Below are 14,107 nucleotides of genomic sequence, written 5' to 3'. Positions count from 1 at the left end.
ATACAGTACGGGCTTTTCTAAATGGAGAAGGCAAAATTCCATAACCAACCAGGAAGCCAGGAAAAATACTAACAGCCAGAGCAATATCAGTACGGTAGTTGAGTGACCTCGAGTGTCTATGGCGGCTACTGCTGCAGCTCTCCACCATTCCAACATCATCCTCTCAGCTACTCTCATTCTCCCGAACCAGTATGGACAGTATTCATAATTACCCCGTTTTTGGAAGAGTAAGTTTGGGTGGTTGTATGGTCATGGTGATAAAGTGTTATATTATTAAGTACCGGTATTAAGACCAGCTTAGATCAGTGCCCCAGTTAAGCCTTATTTCCATTTACCAAAATATCTAACCTTGTAGCTTATATTTCAGTTAGACAATAATATCTAGTGTGTAGGCATACTGATTTAATTTGCCAGTGCATTTTATAAGAAAGAATGTATCTGATATTACCTAAAATTATGTCCCACATCTTCCCTTAATAAGCCTTGTTGGATTTAGGCCAGGGGAAGATACCTCTGAAAATATCCATCTGGAAAGACTGAAAAGGGCAAAAATAGTGCTCATTCCAGCCACTTTGCAGGGATGAAGTTTTATTAAATATTCATCATGCTTTTGATTGCTCAAGAGGCAAGACGCAATTCATTCTTAGCCTTGGTATTCAGCAAGTGAGTTTTGCTGGACATACTTGAGTGCAGTGTGTGAGTCTTTAAATGGGAGTTGGATATATTATCTGCCTTTTACCAAAAACAGTCTCTCATATCACAGGGATTAATCACTAAACTAAATAATCAACTCAGAATATGGGTACAGTACTAAATCCTGAAGAAAAATGTTGTGGGTGACACTGAACGAGAGAAAAAAAAGAGTAAGATGAATATAAAAGAGTAATAGGGCTATGATTAAGAAGTATCTCAGAAATAAACAACCCAAGGCAGTTTTTCTGAGTATGGAAACTTGAAGGAGCATCAGTGTGGAAATTATCACTAAATATCAGAGCTGGGTCACTCCATGAAAATATCAACCTTAAGTTTCAGTCTCAGAAATTATCAAAAATATAAAGATTACCGGTATATACCATTTTAAAACTTAAACATTGACTTTTATGAATCTGGACAGAAAAAGTTTCTAAACCATCTACTGAGAATGAGGAATTGGAAAATGTCATACCATGTCACTGGAGAAAAATTTACACAGAAATTAGTGATTTTCTGATCACTGACCCGAGTACCGGTATGTATTTGTTTGGAATGTTGTCATTGGTTTTTATTGAAACATCATCTGTGTGATTTGTAATTGTCACTACAGTTGTTTACATATACTTTGCGGCATGACCAAGAAGTGGAAGTTCAGTTCAGTTCAGTTGATATGCGGGAGTATTGCCTTTGCAACAGCACTCCCTGATGTGTTCTTCTTCTTATTCCTGCTTTTTCTTCCTTCTGTTTCTTTTCCTCTATGGTCTGTATTTTTTTTCTTTTCTTTTCTCTCAGTTACGTTGTTGAACCTTTCTTGCCCTTATTTTCCAGAAACTGTGTAGATTTCTCTTTGTCTCTTCTATGCTGTCACTGTCAAACAAAAATTTTCCTATAACTTGTTACTCTTCTTCTTCATAAGTCTGTTGAAGTCTTGCACATTTCTGTCTTTCAGGAGTAACGTGTGTGACTTTATTTATTTATTTTATTTTTTTTACATTTTTCCCATGCACAGCTTACAAATTAGAGAAAACTAACATAACTTTATATTATAAATAGGCATCCTGGTACCTTACTAATGGAGCCCTGTGATATTGTGGCTCTGGTAAGCCATAGGCCTATGCACCATCACAAATGTTACGTGCCTAGTGTGAGGACGGTTACCAAAATAAGATGTACCGGTAACATTTCAAACACACTGCGTTAAACAAGAAATTGCTGCAGTCACACTGAATTAAGGGAGATGGATGAGTACCGGTATGGTGGGAGGGCTGGATGGGTTGATGTCATGGATGGCATTCGTGGGTGGGGAGGGTGGGTGACCATTGTTGGCTGGCAAGATGGGTCGTCAGAATGTGTGGGTCGCCAGGATGTGTGCTGACTCGGTGGGCTGCCAGGGTGGCTGAGAATATTGTGTGGCCGGGGTTCTCTGGCCAGGGTGCTTTGCATGGGTGGTTGGGTTAGTGGGTGGGTGGGTACAAGGTGGGCAGATGTGATGGGTAGCACCGTTAGATGAGCTTGGTGGGTGACAGTCGTGGGTGGGCAGGGTGCATGGCCGATATCAGTGTGCCTGGTGGGTTGCACAGGTGGCTGGGAAGAGTTGAGTGAGCAGATGGATATGTGGATGGGTAGATATATGGCTCCCCACATAACAAGGCAAGAGTGGGATTTTTAGGGCTAGTAGTCATACAACTTGTTACTGGTAATTAGAGTTTAGTACACTGTGTAGAAGATGAATAAATATTTGAAATATAATTCTGTACAGTGGGGTCATTCTAATGAAATCTGCTAAAGCCTCAGTATAATTATTTCTCACTGAGCTAAAGGTGCATGTATCTGTATAATAATACAAGTAATAGTAGAATAAATTATACTAATATTACATGTGGCAAAAGTGAGAGAAAGCGAAACTTCAAATCTCCGATCCATCCGCCAAACAACTTGGTGGTTTGGTGGTAAGGAGGGGGATTTGGGGGTGGACATGTGTGATTAACTTGACTCTGGTGGCAGACTACCTTGTCCCTTTATTAGTGTTCATGGCTGTACTGGTTCATTATACAACCAAGAAGTTGTTTAAACATTATGAACTGCAGTCACTGAGTCAGTGCCTGAAGAGGGCATGATCAAAGTTAATTACCTTAGAAAGAGGAACATCAACAGAGTGGATCATAATCAGTTTCATTTTCCTAATATCCCAGTCAGAGATGAGATAACAAATGACATGGTTGTGCAGGCTTTGCCAACTCCATAAGTGTCAAGAATGGTATGTACATTCAAAGGGCTGACTTTTCCCTCCTGGATCAGCAAGTCTTTGCTGATGTCATGTTGATGTCACTTGAATAGACTTATGTTAATGTCACTTAAACAGGAACTGTCTTCTGATTAGATCATTCATTCATTCATCATCTGATCCAGTGTTGCTCCATGAGGCGAGTAGGAGCCTGGGGTTAGGCAAGATGATCCCGACATTTCAGATGAGAGTGACCAGCCTCACACATCCCTGAGTGGCATTACGTGAGTGATAAACCCCAACCACCCCTTGGATATAAACCTGCATTGGCTCAATCCCAAAGAAGGGTGACCATTCCCAACCCTCTAACTATCGTCCAGTTGCTTTAACATCCTGTGTCTCAAAAGTTTTCGAATCAATTCTTATTAGAAAAATTTTAAAGCATCTTTTCTATTACAACCTTCTTTCTGATCGTCAGTATGGGTTCCGTCAGGGACGCTCCACTAGCGATCTTCTCACCTACCATTCAGACTCCTGGTCATCCTCCTTTCGGGACTTTGGAGAAAGCTTTGCCATTGCACTTGACATCTCAAAGGCTTTCGATCGAGTCTGGCATAAATCTTTAATTTCCAAACTGCCCTCTTATGGTTTCTATCCTTCTATCTGTGCCTTCATCTATAGCTTCCTTTCTGGTTGTTCTATAGCCGCTGTTGTAGACGGCCATCGTTCTTCTCCTAGATATGTCAACAGTGGTGTTCCTCAAGGCTCTGTCCTATCACCAACTCAAATCCTTTTATTCATCACTGACCTTCTAAGCTGCACATCTAACCCTATCCACTTGTATGCTGATGACTCCACCCTTCACCTTTCCATTCGCTTCCCGCAATGTCCATCTGAGCAGTTACTTCAGCAGTTGGTCCTGACATTTAAGATGAGAATGACCAGCCTCACTCATCCCTGAGTGGCATTACGTAAGCAATAAACTCCAACCACCCCTTGGATATAAACCTTCACCGGCTCAATCCGATTGGAGTGCAATAATTACCCACTAAACTACCAGGCACCAAAATTTGGTTATATAGTTACCACCCAGCATAGTAAATGGTTTCTTGGTGTACAGGAAACCATTTGGCTAGTCACTCAATATAGAGTCATGCACAGGCAGAGGGAAGAGGAAAGAATGAAGGAAAGAAAGACAGAAGAGGGAGTGTAAAGTCACCCGTAGGCAAAAGGACGAAGAAAAAATGGAGGAAAGAAAAACAGAAGAGGATGGAAGAAATGAGGGATGGAGGAGAGGAAAGGGCAGACACCCAAGAGCAGCACTACATCGTGTTAGTGGATGGTGAGCACCCTCACCTACCGCAAAAAAATGACATCCAAATTAAAACATATAAACAATCCGACTGTGGTATGATGTAGAGTGAAGTGTTGGTACTATAGCTTGCAAAAACCATTTGCTTATATTGCATACTTTTGCGGATATAACTGAGAGTAGTTCAGTACTGTACTGTAACCTGTCTCTGAATGTAACGTTCCTCACGATGGAATGACACAGCCGTGAAATTTAAAAAGAAAAAAAATGATTGAGCCAATTTATGGGTAATACACAGTCCAGACACAACCAGGAAAGCTGAATCCTTTACACCCTACTTTGGCATTGTTCAGTGGGGTATTTGTGGGTAGGCCTACCTGTATGAAAGCAGCCATAGTTGGGGGATAGGAAGGCAGTGAAAAATATGGTGGAAAAATATTGTAAGTGTAAAATTAGAAAGAAACAAAAATACATGTTTTTGAAAAATATCTTACAGGATGGGTTGGCAAAAAAAATCACAGGTCTACCTTTCTTGTTGATATCTGGATTTATTTTTTTCTTTTTCTGCACTTGTCTTGGGAAAAAGTACTTAGTTATCTTCTGAAGAAAAAAAAAAAAATCCAGCTGTCCTTAAGTGTCCCAGCCATTCTCAAGGGTTTAACTGAAACAGCTTTTAATCCTCAAAGTATGAGGAGCTTTCCGTAGCAAAACATAACAGTGTACTTACTTTACTCTGTCCACAGGTTGAGTTCACCAGTGAAGAACAGGCAGCAGTGCAGTCTGTTTTGCGACAGAAGTTGGGACCAGGGTTCATCAGCCAGCGTGCTGGGGCGGGAGGCCAGAGGATTGCCTACATAGAGGGTTGGCGCATCATCACCCTGGCCAATGAGATCTTTGGATTTAATGGCTGGAGTCACTCGGTCACCAATCAGACTATTGGTGTGTATTTCAGAATTAAATTTCATAGCAGAGTTGTGACAGAGGAAAGTTGTTATGTATTGGCATTAGCTGAAACTTGTAATGCCTCCTATTTTCATTTATTAATTCTGTCTATCTATCTATTGCCAGACGCCATACTCCCGTAAGGGGTGGCCATTTGACTTTGAGTCAATTGTTTTACGGGGAGGGACACTAACCCTCCACCAACCCACTTGTTGACACATAGGGAGCATGTATGGTTTGGTTGTATGGTTACCATCCAGCATTGTAAATGGTTTCCTGCCTTACAGCAAACCATTTGGCTTGTCATTCGATGTAAAGCCACCTGTAAAGGAAAGAAAAGCAATAAGAAGAGACAGGAAAGATGGGAGAAATAGGAAGAGAGAAGGGCAGGCACAGAAAAAGAATGATAAAGGCTAAGGAAGAAGTAGGGAGCACTACATCTACTCTATTGTATTTTCTCACCATCCACTCACTTAATGTAGTGCTGCTCTCAGGTGTCTGCCCTTTCCTCTCCTCCATCCTTCTTTGCTTCCATCCTCTTCTGTCTCTCTTTCCTTTATTCTTTCCTCGTCCTTCTGCCTATGGGTGACTTTACACTCCCTCTTCTGTCTTTCTTTTCTTCATTCTTTCCTTTTCCATCTAATTGTGGGTGACTCTACACTGAGTGACAAGCCAATGGTTTCCTGTACACCAGGAAACCATTTACTATGCTGGGTAGTAACCTTATAACCAAATTTTGCTTAGTGGGTAATTACAACATTCCAATCAGATTGAGCCAGTGAATGTTTATATCCAAGGGGTGATATGGATTTAGTGTTTACATAATGCCACTCAGGGATGAGTGAGGCTGGTCACTTTCATCTTAAATGTCAGGACCAACATGCCTAGCCCTGGGTTCACATAATGCCACTCAGGGATGAGTGAGGCTGGTCACTTTCATCTTAAATGTCAGGACCAACATGCCTAGCCCCGGGTTCTAGTGCTCCTTATGGGGCAGCATAGGATTGGATGATGGATGGATGGATTTATATATTAGTGTGCATACTGCATTTTTGGTATTATAAGACAAGACTCTGCTGCATTAGTTTTCAGTGGTGCAGGTTAGTATAATATTGCAGGGAATAAAGGGATATTATTTTCACAAAAATCTTCACAGTAGCCCTCTTTGTCAGCCATGAAAGGATATAAAGCTTTGTTGCTGTGTACTTTTATCCTCTCAGTATGTCATTCCTTGATAGATATTGTTTACTGAATTTTTACCCAATTATGTCAGGCAATATGACTTACCAATTATTAACCACTGCAAAAGGGTAACACAGTACGGTATGAGTATTGTCCTACAAAAGTGACAGGTTCATGAGACAAAATGTTTCCAAATGTTTAATGAAGAGTATAAGTGTATCTCATTGGTCAGTTTTGTTTAATTTAGTGGTTAATTACTTCAGTTCAGTAACATATAATAAATTTAAATTTTATTGTTGCTAGCTTCTGTTAGTTTCATTCAGTTTGGAGAGAGGAATCAGGGTGTGCAGAGGTTAATTTAATCTCCTTTGATACAGAGTGTGTCTCCATAGCATAACAAAATTATCTAGAGGTACAGTAGCAAGAAAAAACTAAAAAATATAATTGAATTAAAGGGTTTAAAGATCAAAGCAAGAATTAATGGTTATAAAATACTGTACTTTCTTGAGACATGCAGAATCTGACTACTGTAGTATTTTCTGTAGATTTTGTGGACCACTACAATGGGCGCTACTATGTGGGTGTGAGTGCCAAGGTGAAGGTTCAGCTCAAGGATGGAGTGCACCATGAGGACATTGGCTATGGTGTATGTGAGGGCATGAAGAGCAAAGCGCTGTCTATAGAGAAGGCCAGAAAGGTGTGTGTGTGGTGTTCTTTGTTAGTGTTGCAGCTATTGTGCTCATTGGTTTCTTGTCATATCTGCCTGCTCTTTTGCTCATATATTGCATATCCTACTCAGCAACTTTACTTGCACATTTTTTAGTTTCATCAGATATCTTCTGCATCTATTGACCTACCTACCAAAATTTGCATATATTTACTTTTCCTGGTACTGGCTTTTATCCTGTCCATTGATATTACCCATATGCCTACTCTTTCTTTAATTGTGTGGACTGAGTAGCCTAGCCTTGGGTCCCTGTGCTCCTGACGGGGCAAGAAAGGATTGGATGGTGAATGGATATAAGGATGTAACCACATATATTGTAGTTAAACTTTATATTACCTAATCACCATACTCATCTTATCCAGGAGGCAGTAACAGATGGGTTGAAGCGGGCCCTGAAGAGCTTTGGTAGTGCACTGGGTAACTGTCTAAGCAACAAGGACTATTTACGTTACATTGGCAAGGCCCCCGCTGTTCCCCCACCCGACATACAGCCGTCAGAGCTGCTGCAGAATGAACACAACACTGGCTTGGCTCAGCTGCGGACTAGGGTGCTGCGCCAGCGCCGGCAACACAAAAACTCGCAGGTCAGGAATCAGTGCCTGTATGTTTTGTTACTGTGTCATGTCAGATTGTCTTAGGTCTATATTGCATTAGTAACCCCTTCAGTCAAATGACAGACTACTCATACTTGCAACTTTCAGAGTCTTTTCTATAGTTTAGTAGCATTTCAGATGTGAGGGGATATGTGTAGCCTTCAATACCGTTAACTACTGTACTTCAGTGGTACAAATGTATCCTAAATTGAATAAGCCAGCTAGGGTTGTCACTGCTCCTTTATAAAACATTTAGTAAAAGATATTATTTTAATTGTTAGCTATTTGCTTACTGAAATGCTAGTAAATGCTACCTTTGACATCTTGGCTTTAGAATTTACAGTGCATTACCATATAGGTTGTATTGATGAAATGCATTGATATTAGAAAATGAAATTACATTCTTAGAGTATGTATTACACTAGAAATATCCAGTTCTTTGTAATTTCCAGACTTCTGTTTACTTGATTGCCAAGTTATTGCAGCATGTTGATCCCTCCTGTATATCACCTGGTACATGGATTTCACTACTTCCATGTTTTCTCTGTCTTTATAATTGGATAGACGTTTGTCTTATGCCTTGTCTTTACGCTGATGCACCTGAGGTATCCTAGTCAGTATACCATTATTTTTAGAGGTGGATTATCACACAGAAACCTACAAGATACTGCACCCAAAAATTTACCCTAACCCACATCGACCTTATAATAATTTTTGTGTTTACACTAATATCCATCCATCCATCATCCAATTCTCCGTTGCCCCATGAGGAGCGTAGGAGCCCAGAGCTAGGCAAGTTGGTCCTGACATTTAAGATGAGAGTGACCAGCCTCACTCATCCCTGAGTGGCATTACATGAGCACTAAACCTCAACCACCCCTTGGATATAAACCTTCGCCAGCTCAGTCCGATTAGAGCGCCATAATTACCCACTAAACTACCAGGCACCATAATTTGGTTATATGGTTACCACCCAGCATAGTAAATGGTTTCCTGGTGTACAGGAAACCATTTGGCTTGTCACTTAGTGTAGAGTCACCCACAGGCAGAAGGAAGAGGAAAGAATGAAGGAAAGAAAGACAGAAGAGGGAGTGTAAAGTCACCCGTAGGCAAGAGGACGAAGAAAGAATGAAGGAAAGAAAGACAGAAGAGGATGGAAGGAAAGAAGGATGGAGGAGAGGAAAGGGTAGACACCTGATAGTAGCACTACATCAAATGAGTGGATGGTGATTGCTCCCACATACCACTAGCACATAAATTTGTCTTCTTTTTTTCAGAATACTTCTGAGGTAAATCTGTGCAGTGAGAGGAAACCATGCAACCAACAGAGTGACATTTCAGCACCTGCCTGTGTTCCTGTTGCATCCAGTACTAGCACAGTTACCGACCTAAAAACATCAACAGAAATTGGTGGTGTTCAGTCTTCCAGATGCTCTGATGTTATTCCTGTAAAGTCATATTTAAAGCAAGAAAAAGTAGATGGTGAGGAGGCACACATTGTGCAAAACTCAGGTGTTGCAGCTGGACAAAACAAGATGTCTCCTGGAGTGAATCATAGTTTGAACAATACCAACCCAACTCTGGCAACAGATAATGCAGGTGAAGGAGTTACAACGTATTTAACCAGAAGATCTATGGAAAACATAAAGGTAAATCACAAATCACCATCCACTGAGAAGAAAGTGTTGGCAGTTGTGCCCAATCAAAATATAGCTCAGAAGGATGACACACTTGCTAATTCAAGAGATAAATATTGTCAAGGTGTGAAACTGTCAACTACCAATGCTGCCAGTCCAAACCAACAGTTGGGAAGTCCTCATCAGTCATCACTACAGCATCCTGGTGATCTTCAGGCCTTAGGTGATAGTCACTGTTTGACACTGACCAGTGGCTTGAAAGGATCTTTATTGGAACCAGAAATGTCTCCTGATTCATTTGTTGGGTTCACCAGTGACCTGGTCAACAATTCTAATGCTAACATAAATTTCTCTGATGGAGAGAAGCAAAACCGAAAACGGAGACAGCGAGAAAAGCAACAGGCTTTCAAAATGAAAATGAAGAAAAAACATCTGGAGATGCAGTCCTCAGTCGTTGATCCTAAAACGGAAGTAGGAGGGATGGATGAGATTGAAGAAATGGTAGGAGAAGGTGAGTTGACTTACCTTTAGTAATTCTTTTTGGCCTATGGCAAATAATCTGGCATGGACATCAATTTAAATCAAACAGTATTAAGTCCAAAATATACAAGACAGTGAAAGTGTATGTAGGTACATGTATATGGATTGGATATATTATTGCTAGAGTAGTATTGGTACCCTTTCAAGGTATGGTTTCTTTATTTTTGTACAGTTGTAGAGAGTAATACTACACAATGGGATATTCAAGCAGTGTATTAGAAGTTATATTGTCTGGTTCAGTAGATAGTAACTTCACCTCTGGAACAGTGGTTCAGCTTGCCTATTCAGAATAAGCATCAGTTTGATTGATTATCTGCATTGCTTTTATAATAAATCCATATATGCCCCTACTGCAGCACGTTACCAGCTTCGGTTAGAAGTCTAACACTGTTCACTTGGACCTCAGTATAATACTTCCCATTAAATGCATTGATATGCTCCTGTGGTCTGACTCTTAAGCTAGCTTCTTTTTGTTCCCAAAGTTGGGATGTATCAGGCATGGTATGATGATTAGCCACATGCCCATTGACTCGTAATTGGGAAATTCAACCATAGGTATAATAAGTCAAAGTCCCAGCTGAGACTCTCACAGTGTTACGACTGTTAGCTAGCACTATTCAGTGTGAGTCACAGTTTCAACTGCTTTTGGGAAGTATTAACAGGTTGTGTCAATCCATGGAGAACCTTCAACTGTTTCATAGTCAACCCTAGTATGGGGTTCTTTAAGTGGAACTGGTATAATGTTGATTTGATGCAACATCTTCAAAAAAGGCTTCATATTTTCAGAAAACCATTCATAATATGCATATAGGCCTAAAGCTTTGGTAGTGTTGATAGAAAGGTCAGGTAGTGCTGACACAGGTATGTTTATTTATTTTCCCAGATGATCCATTGTTCTGGGCAACTCTGATGACACAACAACTTCAGGAGGCCCAGCAAGAGGATCAGCAGGCAGAGTCCTTTGCTCGATCCCTTGGTCTGACACCATCACGCACTCGAGAAAAATACCAGAACCAGCTTTCCAACATTGGTGTAGTGGGCCATGCTTCAACCACTTCTCTCCATAGTCTGCCTCTAGGTCCCCACAACCCTACTAGAGGCCCTGTTAGGAAAATCATAACCAGAAACACCTTTAACAGGAGCTTCAACACAAACCAGTATTCAGACACATTTAGTAAGCACACCAGCAGCCAAAGGAACACAGTCACTAGTACCAGTGTTAATAAAGTTAAGGAAGAGAGTGCATCCAACAGTCGTGAAATTGAACCCCAAAACACCAGTGGTGCATCCAAAGAAAGAAGTGAGGTCAGTTACCACAGTAATGAAGTGCACAATACCAGTGTTGATAGAACTAAAGAAAATTGTGAAAGGAACATTCGTGGTAGTGAACCCCAGAATCATTCAAGAGAAGTGCTTGCTTTGGCATCTGACAGAAATAATGCTAGCAGCTTCACAAAACAGGTGACTCGAGCAACAGCATGTGAAAGCAAAATTAACTTACTTGGCAATAAGGTGTGCCAGGTGAGACTAGAGAGAGATTCTGAGGTTGACCGAGCTGGTGAGACAGAGGACACAAGTCTCTGGCGATCTCCACGAATTAACAAAGGCAACACACACAAATATGAAGATTTTAAAGTCCTGGCTGGTCGTAGCAATGGACACTCTGATGGCCGAGGAAGCCCCAACCTCTGCAAGAAGAGGAAAGTTGAGTCAGCCGTGTGAGATTCAGGGCAGCCTTTTCTGTGATTTATATGCAGCCTGCTGGAAAAGGGCATACACCCATACCCCATTGTCCAGTGCATCAATAACCGGCGCTTCACTAGACCGAACACAAGAAATAGGGAACATTCCCACAATCCGAACAGTATGAATGTCCGTTGCCTTGCTAGTCTGACACCCCTCCTCTCCCTAGGTTTGAAACAAAGTTCTTTCGGTCCTCCCTTCCATCCCCTCTCTTCTCCCCCTCCCCAGTCCCTCCTCTCCCCTCTCATCTCTCCTTCATTCCCCACCACACTCAGCACTGCTAGGCATGTCTCTCTCCCTGTCTTCCCCCACTGCTGGTTGTCTCTCTCTCCATCCCCCCACCCTCCCCCACCCCCACTTGTCTCTCCTGTGTGTATTTACTTAATTGTATTTACCTACTTGTGATATACAGGAAATGAGCTACGCTCGTAGGGTCCAGTCTCTGTTTCTCAGTAAGTCAAATTTAGCTTTAAACTCGTTATAAGTTTTTTGACTGGACGATCTCTTTGTCCAGGCTGTTCCACAGGTCTGTACATCTATAAGGAAAACTTTATTTCTTGATATCCTTCAAGCAGCTTGGCTTCTTCAGTTTCATTCCGTGTCCTCTTGTTACTCTCTCATCCCACAAAAACAGATCTTCTTTGTCAGTTTTATCTACTCCCATCATGGTCCTGAACACTGCAATCATGTCGCCTCTCTTTCTCCTTTCCTCTAAGGAAGGCAAATCCAGCTTTTCCAGCCTCTCTCTGTATGACAGATCTGCCAGACTGGGGACCATTTTGGTTGCTGTTCTTTGTATTCTCTCAATCTTGTTTTTATCTTTCTTTTTGTGTGGGGACCACACTACTGCTGCATATTCTAACCTGGGGCAGATCATTGCCACTATCAATTTTTTCATCTCCTCATCCATCTAATGAAAAGCTACTCTTATGTTAGTCAAGAGTTTATACGTCTCTCTAACTGTCTTGTTAATATGTTTTTCAGGTAACAAACTGTCCTGGACCAGCACTCCCAAATCTTTCTCTTCTCTCGATTTTGTGATTGGTTCATTACCCATCAAATATATTCAGTGGTGGCCTCTTGGTACTTTTACCCATTTCCAATATTTTACATTTCTTTGCATTGACTTTCATTTCCCACGTCCGACTCCAATCGTGTATCCTATCCAGATCCTCCTGCAGAATTTTACAATCCTCCTCAACCTCTACCTTCCTCAAGATCTCTACCATATCATTTACGTAAATCAGGAACATTACTGGCGCCAACACTGAGCCTTGAGGGACTCCACTTCTTACTTCCCTCCATCCAGACATCTTATCCTTTATTACTCTCCTCATTTGTCTGTCTCTCAAAAAGTCTCTCATCCATTCCAGGAGGTTCCCCTTCAGTCCTCCTATGTGCTTTAGTTTCCACATTAGTTTCTTATGGGGTACCTTGTTGAAGGCCTTCTCCAAATCTAAATACACACAATCCACCCAACCATCTCTCTCCTGTAGCATGTCAATCGCTCTTGAGTAAAAGCTCAACAAGTTGGAAACACATGACCTTCCACTTCTGAATCCAAACTGACATTCAGCCAAAATATTCATCTCTTCCAGATATTTTATCCATCTATCTTTCAGAATTCTCTCGCACAATTTTGTGACCATGCTGGTTAGGGACACTGGTCCATAATTCAGGGGTTCTTCCCTGTTTCCTCCCTTATAAATTGGTACCACATTTGCCCTCTTCCATTCTTGAGGCACTTTCCACTTTCCAGAGAACACACATTTAAACTGTGAATTTCATCTGCCAGTAGTTTGCTGCATTTCTTCAGTACCCAATTAGAGATTCCATCTGAGCCTGGCATTTTCCTTACATCTTGAGTTTCCAATAATTTATATACTTCCTGTACTTCCACTTTTATATCTTTTATCACTGCACTTCTAGTCACTCCCTCCCCTTCCACAAACTCCTTTTCATAAGTGAAAACCGATTGGAAACATTTGTTCATTATTTCTGCTTGCATTGCTGCATCTTTATAGACCTCTCCTACTTTCATTTTGGTGATTCCTTACTTTTGTTTCAGTTTACCATTGACAGATCTAGAAAACAGTTTGGGTTCATCCTTACATTTGTCTATTATACCTTTTTCAAAATTCCTTTCTTCCTTTCTACGTATTCTTGTGTATTGATTTCTAGTTCGTTTATATTCTTCCTTTGTTCTTTTGTTACCTATCTTTCTCCAGTTGTTCCACGCCGTCTCTCTCTGTTTTTTTGCTGTCATACACTTTCTGTTAAACCACTCCTTTTTCCTGTTTTCTTTCCCCCTTACTCTTGGCACAAATTTTTCCACTCCCAAATTATAGAGGTCTAGAAAAATATCCCACTTCCTCTGTATCTCTCTTGTTTCTCTGAATTTTTTCCAGTCTGCATTTTCAAAAAATTTTCTCAAGCCTGTAAAGTTTGCTTTTCCAAAATTGTATCTTCCCTGCCTATAAAGCTCGTCTCTTGGCTCTACATTCCCTGTTATCA

General features: G+C 41.0%; 1 protein-coding gene across 1 annotated transcript; it reads left to right on the top strand.

Moving 5' to 3' along the window:
- The first annotated feature begins 118 nt into the window (after positions 1-118).
- LOC145398347 (uncharacterized) lies at positions 119-11,690 on the top strand. The gene is made up of 6 exons (XM_080271238.1): positions 119-227; positions 4,973-5,168; positions 6,899-7,050; positions 7,443-7,664; positions 8,951-9,821; positions 10,734-11,690. The coding sequence occupies exons 1-6, from the start codon at positions 192-194 to the stop codon at positions 11,570-11,572; spliced, it is 2,316 nt and encodes a 771-aa protein (XP_080127364.1). The 5' UTR covers positions 119-191; the 3' UTR covers positions 11,573-11,690.
- The last annotated feature ends 2,417 nt before the right edge of the window (positions 11,691-14,107 follow it).

Source organism: Coenobita brevimanus, chromosome 45 (assembly GCF_032717465.1).
Source record: "Coenobita brevimanus isolate Jiangsu-jjx chromosome 45, ASM3271746v2, whole genome shotgun sequence".
NCBI classification, from domain to species: Eukaryota; Metazoa; Arthropoda; class Malacostraca; order Decapoda; family Coenobitidae; genus Coenobita; species Coenobita brevimanus.
Note: the sequence above shows the minus strand (reverse complement) of the source record. Positions and strands in the feature narration are given on the sequence as shown.